This window comes from Camarhynchus parvulus, chromosome 2 (genome assembly GCF_901933205.1).
Source record: "Camarhynchus parvulus chromosome 2, STF_HiC, whole genome shotgun sequence".
Classification (NCBI taxonomy): domain Eukaryota; kingdom Metazoa; phylum Chordata; class Aves; order Passeriformes; family Thraupidae; genus Camarhynchus; species Camarhynchus parvulus.
Genome location: NC_044572.1, coordinates 41,955,571 through 41,970,523, shown reverse-complemented (window position 1 = coordinate 41,970,523; position 14,953 = coordinate 41,955,571). Strand labels below are relative to the sequence as shown.

The 14,953-nt window shown below is 49.3% G+C and overlaps 1 protein-coding gene across 3 annotated transcripts in view; it reads left to right on the top strand.

Annotated features, from left to right (window-relative positions):
- The first annotated feature begins 7,285 nt into the window (after nucleotides 1–7,285).
- Nucleotides 7,286–14,953, top strand: part of TRIM71 (tripartite motif containing 71) — a 62,495-nt gene continuing 54,827 nt past the window's right edge. Inside the window, exons 1-2 of one of the 3 annotated variants that reach the window (XM_030970368.1) lie at nucleotides 7,286–7,408; nucleotides 8,258–9,881. In XM_030970368.1, coding sequence (XP_030826228.1) covers nucleotides 9,000–9,881 — 882 coding nt within the window. In that variant the 5' untranslated portion in view covers nucleotides 7,286–7,408; nucleotides 8,258–8,999. Of the gene's footprint in view, nucleotides 7,409–8,186; nucleotides 9,882–14,953 lie in introns of all 3 variants that reach the window. The other 2 variants (XM_030970381.1, XM_030970376.1) reach the window with 2 other exon arrangements.

Below are 14,953 nucleotides of genomic sequence, written 5' to 3'. Positions count from 1 at the left end.
GAAGGGGCTGCCAGGCTCAGCACAGCTCTACTGCTCTGCAGCTAGCAGAGAACTGAAGATATACAAACTTCTCTTCCCACAGACATCCATCACCATAAATGCACGTGGGTTTTATTTGAAAGGAGAGACAGCATCCTCCCTGCTTTAGTACAGCAAAAAGGGGAAAAGATCCTCAGTGACAGTGTTCCCCTCGCTAAGACCTACCGTGTCAGCCAAATCAACAGCTTTAAAACTTCCCTATAAAGTTCCTGCTCCTGCAAACAGGACCTGTGGTATCCTCCATTTTAAGAAAGTTTCCCTTTGTCTTATCCCCCAGCCTATTTATAGCTGCTGTGGTGGAGGTATACTGGGAAGGCTTTACACCAGCAGGTGCAGGGCCCTTCCGTCCTCAGTGAGGAGGCACATGCAAAGGGATATTTAATAGCATCCAAGAAACATGTGGCTTCTTGGGGCTCGTTTTCTGGGAGGGGACTCCCACCCAAAGAGTTTTAGCTGCCTTTTTTCCCAGTGGTATGCCACGGGGGCTTTGGGCCATGACGTGACTCGCCGGCTGGTTTTGTAGGTCCACTTTTATGAAGGACTGTAGGGATGCCACTGGGGTCTCATGTAGGAGAGGAGGCAGCTGCCTTCGCCTTCTCCCACTGCCAGAGAGAGCTGGCCAGGCCAAGAACTTCTTCATCCTAGGCTCCCTGGCAGAGCAGTGAGGAGGAGAAAGGCCTCTTCACAGGTCACTTCTTGGCCCCAGAGTCTTTGCAGAGAAGCCAAGACAGGAGACTCCAACCTCTTGCATGTCTGTGAGTACACAAAAGCCTCAACCTGTAACCTGAGCCTGGAGGAATAGCATGCTGCAAGGTAGCAGAAGCTTCCTCTGGGTCCACCTTACAGCTTTCCCTACAGGAAACACAATTATAACTACAATAAATATTCACATGAACCAGAAAGTTTAATTAGCACCCCACCTGGCTGCTTACTTGTTCATTCAGTGCATACAAAGGTAATGTGCTCAAAGGAGTTGAGTTGGTTTTAACACATAAAACCCTAAACATTTCAGGTCCAAATTAGCTCCAAGCATCTTTCCTGCTAAGGACAATGCAGAAATACCACTGCTTTTCCCTCTCAGCATTCAATTTACACCTTTGGAACTGAACTGTCTTGATCAGAGCAGGCACAGGAGAGAGCAGCACCTGAATGTGGGTCAGGATTAGTGCTGTATTTTACATGGAATCACCTGAGGCAGCCTGCCACTGGCTGAGGTTCACCACGGTTTGCCAGTGCTCAGGGAATTACACTGCATGGCCCTGAGGGAGAAGCATCTGCCCACACCCCCCAAGGAATAATGATGAGGAGGCAGAAGGGGAGAGGCAGTGTTGGATGCAGGCAGTCCTAAGATGTACAAAGATGCAGGTGACCTTCACAACCATTCAGAGAGATGGGAGACTCTATTGTCCCTTGGAACACGCTGCACAAGCACTTCACCCTTCCCAGCACAAGGTCAGGCACGGCAGTGCTGCAGCCTGTTAGGGGACACTCCCACCTCCCAGTTTGGGGGCTGGTAATGGATAGCTGAGGGTGCCAGGCTTCCCAGCTCCCGCCGCCAGATCTGGAGGGGAACAGCTGCCTGCGCCCAGAGTTTACACAGCTGTGGGGAAGCGTTAGCAGCTGACAAGCCACTCTCCCTTAAGTGTCAGCATACACCACCTCTCCCTGCTAGGGGCACTCCCCCAGCCAGTAAAAGGATCTTGCAGATGTGAACAAGAGCAAAGGCAAGGAGAACTTCTGAGTTACAGCCCAGCCAACTGTGCAGAGAGGATAAATGTGGAGTGAGGTATTGCAGCAGAAGCAGTGTCAGGAAACAGGAGGCTAATAACAAAATTTTTGCAGTTATTAGCCCATAATGTTGGCACCTGCTTTCTGCCTCCACCTGCTCAGAGCTTGCATTTCTTCACCTGCAGAGCATGTTTGCCAGGTATGTCTATTTTGCCAAGCTTTTCCTGAAAGGGAAAAGTAATCTGATGGGACATTTTGTTGAAGGTGAGTTTGAGAACCTTCAAGACTACTCCAGCATCAATTTTCACTCCCAGTCAGTGAAGTCACTTCTTGTGATTGAGACATGGATTTAGACCATTCTTAATGGTAGGCATCGCATTTGAAAGCTGTTTAGAACAGAATCAGGGTGAGAAGAACCAGACATTTGCATCTTCTGGCCTTGAACCCATCCTTGGGGGGCAATAGTTGAGCTGTCATCATCAAAGATTAAAGCCAACACAGGTACTTAGCCTAACAAGAAATCTGATTGAACAGATGGTGAATAGGAAGAGATTTGAGAAGTCTGGAAGAGGAAACTGGCTTTAGAGATACAGTCATTGGGAGGTAAAAGTGCTAGAAGTCCTTGCGATGCTAAATCCCATTATGTGGTTAGAAATGGATGATTTTCAGCCAGAATTTCTGAAAAGATGAAGGAATTTATCAGAATGCACAGGAAAGAAAAAAAAAAGAAAGGTAATTTAGTTTTATCTCAAATGCATATTGTGCAGTAGGAAAGAGAGCAAGGCCTAAGCATAAAGGTGCTCTTGGAGACATGGTAATAGAAGTGAAAAAACCCAAAAGAACATTGAAAAATGACATCTTTGCATCAGCTGCCTGCAGAGCTTAGTGCTGTAAAGCAGGACAGTAAGTGCTTGCTTCTTTGTGGGAACAGAGGACTGATGTGTAAACCTGGCAGTGTCTCTAGGGTTAAAAGTAACGTCAGCTGCTGGAGTGCAAGATCCCTGCTTCCCAAAGCCAGCCCTTGAAGACTGTACAGATGCAAAGATGCACACCAACAAGATCTATAGATTTCACTTGCACATGTGCACAGAGGATGCTCTCTCTGTTCCTTTCTGGATCCCATCACACCCTAACAAGCACATCTTTAAACTCAAGGTGACCCTGCTGTAGGGGAGATGGATGGGTGGAGGAGGGGGTGTCAAGAGCTTGAATTGATATGCTGAGCAAGCCAGTTTCCAATGATTTATACCATGGGGAGAACACTTACTGCTTCTTTGCTCCCCAACCCTCCACCCTGCTCAAGATCCAGCATATCCTACAGGAAGCTCAGCAACACATGCAGAAAGTTGAGCTTACTACTGTACTTACTAATGGATCCAATGACAGATATATGGTTGAGCCAGAGTCAGTGTGCAGGAGCAGGCATGGCAAATTTGGAATCTGAGGCAAATTTAGAAGTTTGTGCTCACAAGAGGAAAAATGAGGGAAGGAGAAAAAAAACCCAGCACAAATCAGAGCTAAAGTGGCTGAACTTAAGTGGCACAGTTGTCCATGGAGCACAGTTGTGGTGAAAACCTAAAAAAAGATGGATATTCCTCTGAGCGTAATGAATAAGTCAATAACAGCGAGCTAAAAACCAACAACAAAACTTTCCTCTTTCATTTGTCTGGCACTATTTGACAAATGCCAAATCTCCGAAGGCTACATCAGCATCAAGATCTTGCTAAAGACTTTCTTTGTGAGTAGATCTGTTGTAACTGATGTTTTTATACATTGATTTACTAGATGAATTCCTGAGCAGGAGAGGCAAAGATACAAGCAGGAAGGGGATTCTCAGGGGCAGCAGGACAGGGAGACTTTCAGATCTTGGTAATCCCTAGGAAAGACTGTGCAGAATTTGAAGCTATGAACCACTGTATTGGCTTTTTATGGTTGTGGTATAGCAATATTGGAGTTGGAGTTGTTTTCTGGGTCCTTAGGTGCAAAACAACAACAATGATAACAGGAGTTCAGACCCCTCCAGTTTACCATTACCTGTGCACATTTGGGGACTTGCACCAGCTCCTCAGCTTCTCCTGCTCACAAGACCTGCTGAGCTCTGAGCTCACAACGCTGCCTTGGAGCTCAGCACAGCAGGGCAAACCACATCAGGCTGCTGGACCACTTCATGCAGTTGGCATAGGGGAGAGCTCTTTCTCTGAATGTTTGCCTCTAAAATTACAATAAAATATCCCCAAACTCATGATTACTCTACCTGGTTCTATTTAACAAAGCTTTTAACCTCCAGACCCCTGGGTTTTCCAGCTGTATTGCTTTTGGCAGGAACACCATTCTGTTTGTCCTGTAGTGCTGCTGGCAGAAAGCAGATGCTTTCCTTCAAGAAAACGGAGCTTCCAAGTGGAAAGCACATCCTGGTATTCTAAGCAGATGCCAGAGAATGACTCAGGTGCAGTCTATTTCCCACTAAAATTTAAGGGAAAAAATAAAAAAAAAAAGCATTTTAAATGCATCCTTTAGCTGCAGTGGCTGGGCAGTTAGTCAAGGACAGACAAATGTTGCCAAATAGAGATTTTTCAACTAGGTAGAAGCTGGCCCAGGTCATCAGAGCTATTTCAATTCTTGTTAAGTGTCTCTGAAGATCTGACCATTCATGCCTAGGTTTCAGTGTTGTTAGAATGTTTTAATGGTTAATGTTTTAACACAGTTCTGATCTGATCATGACACAGTTATGATTTCAACACAGTTTAAAAGATGGGTTTGCCTTTAGTACAAACCACATCATTTCAAATGCAGACCAGCAACCGTGTATGAATGGAGGACAAAAGAAAGATGAGAGAAATGGGTCGAAAAAGACTGGAAAAAGGGGGATAAAGTGCGAGAAACCTCACCAGAGTGACACAAAGGAGAGCTAGCAGAATGCAGAGAAATGTCTCAGACGCTCACGTAAGCAGGGAGATTTCATTTATTTGGCAGAGAGGGACAATAGCCTTGCTAACCAGGATAGCTATTGTTCTTTTGTTTTTAACAAACAAAAAGGGAAAATGCAAAGCACTAGCTTCCCAGGGAAAAATCATAAAAATAACTTCTCATCCTGCTGTCCAACAAGGAACGAGAAGCCTCCCGCACTTCACCTATCGCCCCCACGCTGTTACTCTCTCATGGTGTTTGTCGGCTTAGAAAACAAATGAAATATATTGAGGCCTTACTCTGAGGAGAGCTGAGGGCGTTGTTATAGCACAACAACTTAATTGAATCGAAAACCACTGAGTCAATGCATTAAGCAGAAAAATGCACGGTGCTATCTGCTGTGTTGTTAAGCGCACAAGTGCTCCAGCAGCCAATGGTTCAGGAGAATTATAATGCCGGTGTGTTCCCTGTAGCTTTATTTCAGCATTTTTCATAGTGAAGACAGAAAGCCATCCATAATTGGAGGAAGCCTCAAAATGTTGCATTCCTTCAGTGGTGCAAGTGGGGAGAGAAGAAAAGGAGGACTTTGATTCAGCAAGACAGAGGTGCTCCCGTACGAGGGTGACAGCTGGAGAATAAGGACCCTCTGTTCAGGGACAGTGAATTGCTTATAGCCTTTTACAAGCTCAGGGAGGGTGTAAGATGTAAACGAGCTTCAGGAGCCTTGGCACAAACACAGTGGATCCTGTCAGCAAAAAGGACCTTCCACAGCACATAGGTAGCGTCATGAGCCTGCTAAGGACCATTTGAAGCATCGATGTGCAGAATTGCCCCCTTCAGCTGGCTTGCTGGAAAGCAAACAGCTGTCACTGAGGGAGGCAGGGGTGTCAGATATGCCTGGAGACACGCATCTGGGAATTTCTGCCCAATTAAAATATTTCTGAACACAAAAGATGACAGTTTCCATTGAGGGAGCTGGTGCAAAGCGTTATCTGGGAAACCCAAACAGATCAACCGTGAGCTTGTTGTTCAGGGAATTCCAGCTCTTCACAACTGACTTCATTGGGGAAAGAAAAAGCTCTGCAGCATCATAACTCTCTGCAGCAAACACAGGACAAATAAACAGAGCTGAGGGAAGGCTCAATGATTTTTTAACCTCTGGATACTCAAAGCTGTGATGGATTTCACCTGCATGCTCAAATGGGAACATACAGATATGTAATATAAAGAACACAGCCCCAGAGCCAAATCCTTTATTGATACATAAGGCAAGTTCTCAGCAGAACATACTAGTGAGAGGCATAATAAATATTCATGCTTGTTTACAATTTAATGCATCTGTCTTGCCCCATGGACTTCATCAACGATTCCCATTGCTTGGTCTTGCATAAGGGTGTTAGCACTCCTGAATTTCTCAGTTCTCTGAAGGGCTTTTTGAGATATGGCTTGAGCTGTGTTTAGTACCTGCCAGCAGAAGACAAAAGGCATTTTTAAGTAGACAATTTAAGTTAGTGTTATTTGTGTGTCTAAGGCCTAAGTAGCATTAGTTGTTTGTACATCTAAGGGCTAAACAAACGAGAAACGTAACTGAATATGTTTTAATAACCAGTTTTCCTGTTCTGTGATGGTTCTGAGAATTTATTATCATTGCTGAACAGTAATTAGTTTTGAGTTTGTTTTGGTTATTTACAGATGCTTCCATTCACTAATCTGTATATTTTCACATTTTTATACCGATGCTTCCATTCACTCATCTGTATATTTTCCCATTTTGATCACTTTTCCTGTTTTTTCGACTTTCCAATCTCTAAGCCAGTTCCACGTTTTAAAATTTCTCAGATCTCCAGTTTCCTAGTCAAGGATGCAATGCCATGCATCCTCTCTTGCTACCACAAGCCCCGCTAACCAAGAGGGTGGCCACTCGGTCGTGCTGCAGAGCCGAAACTTTCCACACACACGCTGCTGGTGGCGGGACATTTCATTAAAAACAAAATAATTGTTGCGGATTTTTAAGTGCGGTCTCGCAGCAGCGCAAACGGCAAACCAGCTAATTTTCGCTAACTTCATCGCGTCACTTTGAAGGAGAGGAAGCGCCTGCCCCTGCCAACAAGCAAACCCCCCCGGGCTCGCCCGCCCGGGCACGGCAGACCCGGCGGCAACCGTAGGAGCGCGGAGAGGAGCCCATCACCCCTAGACTGGGCGTCAGAAAAAGGGAAAATGCTCGATTACTCGAGAGACTTAATGTTTAAAGCTGCATTAACGCCTCGGTGCTTTCAAAGAACGGCCCCGAAGCCCCGCTCGCATCCCAAACCCAAAAAGGGCGCGAGGGTCTGGCGGACCGCCCGAGCGGCGGCGCGTCAGACCCGCGGCGGTCGGGGGGTCCCCGGCGCTGAAACCGGCGGTGTTACAAGATGGGGGGTGGGCCAAAGGGGCTGGATGCGGGCGGATGGGGGCAGGTCGGGCCGGAGGAGGGCGAATGTTTCCTGCCCGCCGCCGCCGCCCCCCGGCCGCCCCCCGCAGCCGGGCGGAAGTCAGCCCGCGCCGTCGGAGCTTAAAAGGCTCCCGCACGCCGCGCCGCCCCAGTGCCGGCGGCCGCAGCGGGGCCGGAGCCAGCGCCGCCGCCAGCCCCGCGCCCCCCCCGGGGCCGCCCTCCGCACCCCGCCCGGCGGGGAAGGCGCCCGGCGCGATGGCTCTCCCCGGATCCCACGCCGCCTGGGACGGTGCTGCCGCATCAGTGAGTAATTCCTGCTAATTTACCCCCCGGGGCCGGTGGGCTCCGGCTCGGCAGATCGCGGGGGAGGCGGGCGTGTTGGTTTTCGCTGCTTTCCTCCCGCCGCCCCCCCCTCCTCTCGCCTCTTCTTCGGGTTTTATATTATTTTTGTTTTCTCAATAAAACACCACGCGAAGAGGCGAGATGACAAAGGAAATGTGATCCTAGGCGCTGCAGGGGCTCAGAGCGAGAGAGAACCGGAGAGGAGGAGGAGGAGGAGGGGGCGAGCGTAGCGCTCTCGGATAGCATTGCACAGCGGCTCCAATTTGTGCGAGCGAATATAATACACCCCCCATGAATAATTCAGGGCGGCCGGCGGGGACCTGCCGCTGCTCCTCTGCCCGGCCGCCGCAGCCTGTGCGAGCCGCGCCGAGCCCGCCGCACTGACCGGCCGGCAGCAGCCGCCCGAGCCGCCGGGCACCGCGTGTGCGGGGCTGCTGCGGGCTCGGCGCTGCCCTCCGCGGGAAGCCCCGCGTATAAAGGAAGGCGTCCGGGGGGAGCCGGGACTCGGAGAGGCGAGAGAGGGGACTGCCCTTCTCGGCCGTCCTCGGAGCCCTTTTATTCTTCCCATCTCCTCCTCCGCGTCCCGCCAGCGTGAGTCTCTGCCGGTGGGGTGGGCACCAACGCCGCCCTCCATCCCCACCCCCCAGTCATGCGGTGGTGGAGCAGGCGTCGGCGGGGGAAGACTGGAGCCGGAGAAGTCTGCCTGGCCACTGTGTTTCAGTGCCTCTCTCTCTCCTAGAGCTGCTCTGGATTGCAAAAGTGGAGGGGGGAACTGAAACGAAATTTCCCCTTCCCCCCCGACAAGCACAGGTTTAAAGGAAAAGAGGAAAAAACCCAACGCCCCAAGAAGAAAGAGCGAAACTTGAGTTAAGCCCCTGCTGCCCCCCGCCCGCCTGGCCGAGAGGGACTTGCACTGCCGCCCCGACCCGGTTCTGCGGCCGTGGGAACCGGAGCCGAGCCCCGGCGGACAGAGTTCGGTCCCCGCTGGATGCGGCGGGGATCGGGCGGTCGGCGCCCATGCACTTTCCGTTGAGGAAGAGGACAAGTAACCAAACCACGTTGTCAAACTGCTGACCCGAGGGGGAGATGAGAAGACTGTGTGAGGTATTGACCGGATATCGATACAATTGACCGGGAATCGATACAATTTGTCTAATGCAACGGGGGATCGGGGGTTAAGTACATGAGAGGGACGAGAGGATCCATTTACTGAGGGAGAACGGGACAGCTACACCTTGATACCAAAAATACTCCCCCCTCCCCGCAGCAGCCAGCCCGGCAGCAGCGAGGTACGAGGAGAGGACCCAGCTCCCTGCAGACCGCCGGATCGATGACACCGTATTTGCAAAACCGGCCCATCGATCCCACTTGGCAAAACGACTGATCGATGCCAGCTTGCTCGTAAGCTGCTTGCAGAACTACCTTCTCCCCGCGCCTCTGCTTTTCCGCCCACGCTTTTTTTTTTCCTTTTTTTCTCTCTCTTTTTTTTTTTTTTTTTTGAGGGAGGAGAGACACGTTTTTGCCCCCCATCGGGGAGTCAGGCCCATCGCAAATGGCTTCGTTTCCCGAGTCCGACTTCCAGATCTGCCCGCTGTGCAAGGAGATGTGCGGCTCGCCGGCTCCCCTCTCGTCCAACTCCTCCACCTCCTCGTCCTCCTCGCAGACCTCCAGTTCCTCCGGGGGCGGCGGCGGCTCCTCCTGCGGGGGCCCGCCGCGGCGGCTCCACGTCCTGCCCTGCCTGCACGCCTTCTGCCGCCAGTGCCTGGAGGCGCAGCGGCACCCCGGCGCGGGGGACGCGCTCAAGCTGCGCTGCCCCATCTGCGACCAGAAGGTGGTGATCTCGGAGCCCTCGGGCATGGACGCGCTGCCCTCCTCCAACTTCCTCCTAAGCAACCTGCTGGACGTCGTCGTCGTGGCGGCCGCCGCCGACGAGCAGAAGAACGGCCGCGCTGCCGGGACCGGCCCCGCCGCGGGCTCGGGTGGGGGCGGCGGCGGCGGCAACAACCGGCACCACGGCCGCCCGCCGCCGGGGCCGCCCCGCGCCGCCGGCTCCTCGCCCGCCGCCGCCGCCTCGGCCGCGCCCTCCTCGACGTCGTCGTCGTCCTCCTCCTCGGGCGGCGGAGGCTCGGCGGCGCTGCTGCTCCGGCGGCCCCACAGCCGGCAGGGCGAGCCCCGCTGCAGCTCCTGCGACGAGGGCAACGCCGCCAGCTCCCGCTGCCTCGACTGCCAGGAGCACCTGTGCGACAACTGTGTGCGGGCGCACCAGCGCGTCCGCCTCACCAAGGACCACTTCATCGAGCGCTTCGCCGCCGGCCCCGCCGCCGGCGGCCCCGCCGCGCCGCTCGCCCTCAGCCCGCCCTACCCCGCTTCGCCATACAACATCCTCTCTGTCTTCCCCGACCGGGCCAGCTACTGCCAGCACCACGACGACGAGGTGAGCGCAGGGAGGGAGGGAGGGAAGGGGCGGCTGCGCTCCCGGCCCTGGCCGGCGCCAGAGGGCCCCCGCCCGCATCGCTGGCTGCCGGGGGGCGGCGGGGCTGGGGACGGGGCAGGGCCGCCCCGGCAGCGGCCGGCGCGGGGCGCGGGAGCCGCTGGCACACCGCGGGAGGGCATGCGGAGAGGCGGCGGCGTCCCGGGCGCGCCCCGCTCGCACCGGGCGCTGCTCCGAGCCGCCGCCCGGGAGGAGGAGGAAGAGGAGGCGAGCCGGGGGGCCCCTCCGCGAGGTGCGGGACCTGCTGTCCCCGGAGCCCCGGTTGCCCGTGAATGGTTTGCAGCGGGGGCATTGGGCTGCTGCGGGAGCTGTGCCCTTCGGAGCGGGCTTGTCCGGCGCGTACCGAGGGGTGGCGGGGCCGTGGAGATACAAGGGAAATAGGTTTGGGGTCCCCCAGAGTCCCGATGCTGAGTTAAGCTGGTTTGTGGAGTCTGCTTTGCACACCCGTGTTCGGCGTGTAACCCACTGGAGGAAGAAAAACGAATAAACAGGGAAGGAAGATAACTGTGTTGAGAAAAAGACACCTTTTTGATTAATTAATTATAAATAAATAAAAGGCAGTGAAAAAGTTAGCAGAGATACGCTAGCAAATGCCAGCTACATCTACTGCTCTTGGTCAACATCTTGTCTGTTTCTGTGGTGGCAAACATCTACTGATGCAAAAACAGGAACTTGCTTTATGTGGTGTTAGTTTAAAACACTTTGGCTCTGCGAGTTTTGATTCTGGTGACCCTAAGTATTGTTTCATAGATCTTAAAAGAGGCAGTGGCTTCTTCAAAATGTACTTGAAAGTGTCTGAAGTTTCATTGGGATAGTTTCTTGCTGTGATAGTTTGAAACTTGATTTTTCGTTTGAAGCTGGAAAATGGCGATCTGCTGGCTTTCCCTTTTTGCTCTGGGGGTCAGCGCGGGGGGATTTTGCTGGAATTTTCCAGTAACTGGTGTTGGAGGTAGTTTCCTCCCAAGATGAAATTGGACAGCACAAGGGGCTTCAGGGAAAACCTGCCTGAGGACAGGGGTGATACAAGAGCTTCCTGTGGGATGCTTGCTTAACTGATAAACGAAGGTATTTAGCCCAGGGAAATGTGGTGATGCCTTTGTCTTCAGTTTTCAGGGGCACTTTGTCTATCTCCTCTAATGTTGCTGTAGGTATGAAATAATTCTAGAAAGGTCTGGCATTTTGTGTTTCTTTAAGTTGCTAGTGGCAGAGGACAGACCGTATGAATTCTGTGGAAAAAGAAAGACCTTAAATGACATTTGGGGGGCATGAAGTGGGATTGAGGAACAATCAAGTTTTTAACAAAAAGAAAATCAGTCCAGAAACGTTATGGCAGCTGAGCTGCTTACAGCTTTTTGTGGTATCTCAGTTATCTCCCTAAGAGTGGGCTTCCTAAAGGACTTGTGTAATACTGAATGCTAGACTGAAATGAGGCATGATGTTCTTAAGACACTAGGAAAAAACATCTTTCTGACTTCATTTTGGCGTATAACTTCGGGTTTGTGGTACATGCTGCTAGTAAGCTTCTAGTTTTTGTGTTCTCAGTAGGATGAAAGTTCTTTTTGAAGTGTGTAAAGTAAAACAATTGAGTGCTTTTGGCCATAGCATAGAGTATCCAGCTTCTAATGCAATGTATTCTGAATCCACTGAGTAAAAGAGTAGCTGGGATAGGAGCTCCTAGGTATTTTGTGGACTTAAAAGCTTAAGTTGCAAAGGGAACAAAGGTATTCTAGCCTTGCTTAAACTGTACGGATTTTCTAGAAGTAACTTCTGAAAAAGCTTAATTTATTTGACATAAATAATTTTACTTTCAACAGTGTACTCTGAAAAGAGTACACCTCTTTAAAGGATTCAGTTTGGGTGTTCCTGTGTCCTGTAGACCTAGAAATTGTTTTAAAACAACTAAGTATTTTTAAGCCTTCAGCTCCTGTTGAGAAAGGCTTTTATTCTGCAAATTAATGGTCTTCTACTGTTCTTGATTAGTGCGTTTTGGTGGCTCCTTAATGCGGGTGTACCTGATCAGTATTTGCAAGTATTTATTATTCATTCGAGAGGAATTTTTGGGATAGTCTGACTGTTGGGAACAGTTTGTCCTGTAAATCTTTATCACTTTGACTAAAAATATGCGTGAGGTGTACAACTTTTTTTTTTTTTTCCTGAGAAAGAGCGGCTGCAAAACTGTGAGGGTTATTGCTTGTTTAAGAATGCTATTTACAGCCTCATAAAAGGAACGATAATAGAAAGGCAGCCTTCCAGGAGAGTACTTAGTGCATCACTTAAGCACTTTGTTGGGCTAATAGTGTAAAAACAAACCTAAAATGCAAGGCAGGAATGGTAGCCTTAATATTAGTAGTTAAAAACTCGGGTTCTGCTCAGTATGTGAGAAAAGCTGGTGAGCAGGATATTCCCCCTGATTAATTAGTGCAGGTAAGGTTTGGGCATAGGCAGATCTCATCTGCAAGCTGCTGGAAGAGTAATTCTCTTAAATGCAGAGTTCTCCTTTCCCAGGATATATCCTCCTTACCCTGTTATAAGGAGTTTGACCCCATCCCTGAGGGTTTTCTGCTCAAAAGTTGCTGGCTCCTCCCTTATTTTGTGCCTCCTTGCCTAGAACATGATACTCCTGTCTTAACATTGCTGCTCATTTGTTACCTTTCATCCTGTTCCTCTCTGGTCTTTCCACCCCTCCTTCTGGAAATCACTGTCCGTTCCCCATAATTTTCCCTCATTCCACCTCCGTTTTTAGACTCCCTCGAGTGAGAAGGGAAATAGCACCGTGGGTGGTTACTTACTGGGTGTTCCAAGTCTCAAAACAAGACTACACATACACATTTGCCAGACAAGATCAGTGTAGTTGCTCATCCTCTTAATGCAGAGAAATGCAGATTTCAGCTCTTAACTGGGATGTGTCTGGCGTGGAGTCTCTTTTTAGTAGAGATGGTTCTGGTCTTGGTTGAGCTGTTGACTCCTGTTGTGTGCTATGAGTACATAACAGTCTCTGAAACAGAGAATATTGTCTGTTACAGTAGTGGCAAACATTAGAGAGAGGAACCCTGAACACGGCTTTCAGGGTGGCAGTGCCTGCAGATGCTACAGTGATGCATGAAAGAAGGTGAATAAAACTGTTGTGGGCTGGGAGGAAGCAAAAGCCAATTCTTTGTCATAGAATTGGTGGTTTACTACTGGGACCCTCACTGTCTGATGTAAAATGCTATCATGGCAGCAGGGGAAATGCTTAATTTCAGATGTTTTGAAGCATTCTACAAAAGCGACCATGTTGCAACCCTGATAATTTTGTCTTGCGTTTTTTACTATCAATGCTACAGTAGCAACTAGGATGTTATTGTTATAAAATCCAACTAGACAGGGGACTTGAAAAAGATTTTACTTTAGTCTTACCCATAATTAAATCAAATATCCTCCCTGATATGTCAATGTGTTCTTGATTGTTTCATCTCAGACTGAAAGAGCATCTCTGTTTTTCTTTTCTTGGAAGGATGAATAGGCTGTAAACTAAACCACAATCTTAGAAAATGTTGGAACAGCTGTAGGACACTTGGCTTGTATTGATAAACTATCTGAGTTCAAGTGAGTTTGCCGAAAGTGGAAAATGCCACAACTTGCAAGTTAATTGGGGTTTCATTTATGGCAGAGCTCAGCTCCTGTGCGCTTGAATATCATTTCATGATAACAGTGGTGGATGGTCAAAACACTTCAATAGCAGACTTCTAACACTTTCTAGGGAAAGCGTGGAGTTGCCAAATTCAGTCAGCTTAATGGTGTGTGACCCTTCTAGTTCTCATATTGCTCTACAGATTCCATTTTAGAAGTGGTTCATGGACTACCAAGACATACAAGACAAAACCCTCTAGCACCATAGCTCCCTCTCTTGCAAGAAAGACCTTTAAAATCCTTTCTCCCCTTGCCCTTAAGACACACTGTTCCTTCCTTCCTTCTCCTTGCATCATGTTTGTCTTTGGTTAGGTTATTAACTGATCAGATTAATTTACAAACTCTTTAAGTTTTTTGCCATATCAGTGATTTGCAATGGTTCATAGGGCTGTTGGAGCATGCAGACAAGACTCACTAAAATCAGATTGCTATGTTGAATTCTGGGGTTGCATATATTCTTGGATTTCGTATCTTTTTAGATTACAAATAAAATGCATTCCTTCTTATTATTTTACAGATTGTGAAAGATGCAAATTTTGGAGGCTTGTACATGTATAGGGGAAAGCATTCAACTGCATAGCTGTCAGCTGAACTGAAAGCTACATACCTGGTACCTTGGCTAAGGTTCCTGATTGAATTTATGTCTAAGCTGCTCTAATGTAGGGTAAAGCTTTGGTTTCACATCTCATGGCTACTCAGAGAGTAGGGGCTCTCACTTCCTCCTCTGTTCTCACCAGGCTTGGCTGTGCACACTCAGGAGATGTTTCTGTGAGCCAATTTAACTCGCTTAACATGACGAAACTTTTTTCCCTTTTGCTAGCACTTGTATAAGTTTTATTTTAATTGCAGGCTGAGCTAGTATGAGGGGAGAGGAGGAATGGAGTGGTTAGACATGAATGGTAGGTTAAATGTGGTTGTTTTTGTGTAATGGCTTTCCATAGTGCCAAATGCTGAGCTTCCAGTGCCATCCACCCACACATATCGCCAAAGTGGCTGGCTGATGCAGAGGGTGCATGCCTGAGTTCCTAGTTCCAGTTCTGCATCTTTTGCTCAGGGGTTATTTGTGTGAAACTGCAGTGTGTGGTACAGGCTCTTGCTGTTTCTCTCTGTAATGATTAAGGTTTTTAACCACCTAACAAAGAGATTAAAAATTTTAGGAGTGTATCCAGAGGCAGTGGTTTTAAAATGCAATTCTTTGTGTTGCTGGTGTTGTGACTGCTAGAGCTTCAGCTTTACAGGAAAAAATGTGCACATGAGCTAGAGAAATTCCTACTTCCAGGTTATGTAAGAAACTGCATATAGTTCTTTGTCCTCATGCAGCCTTCATTTATCATACTTTGTCTTTC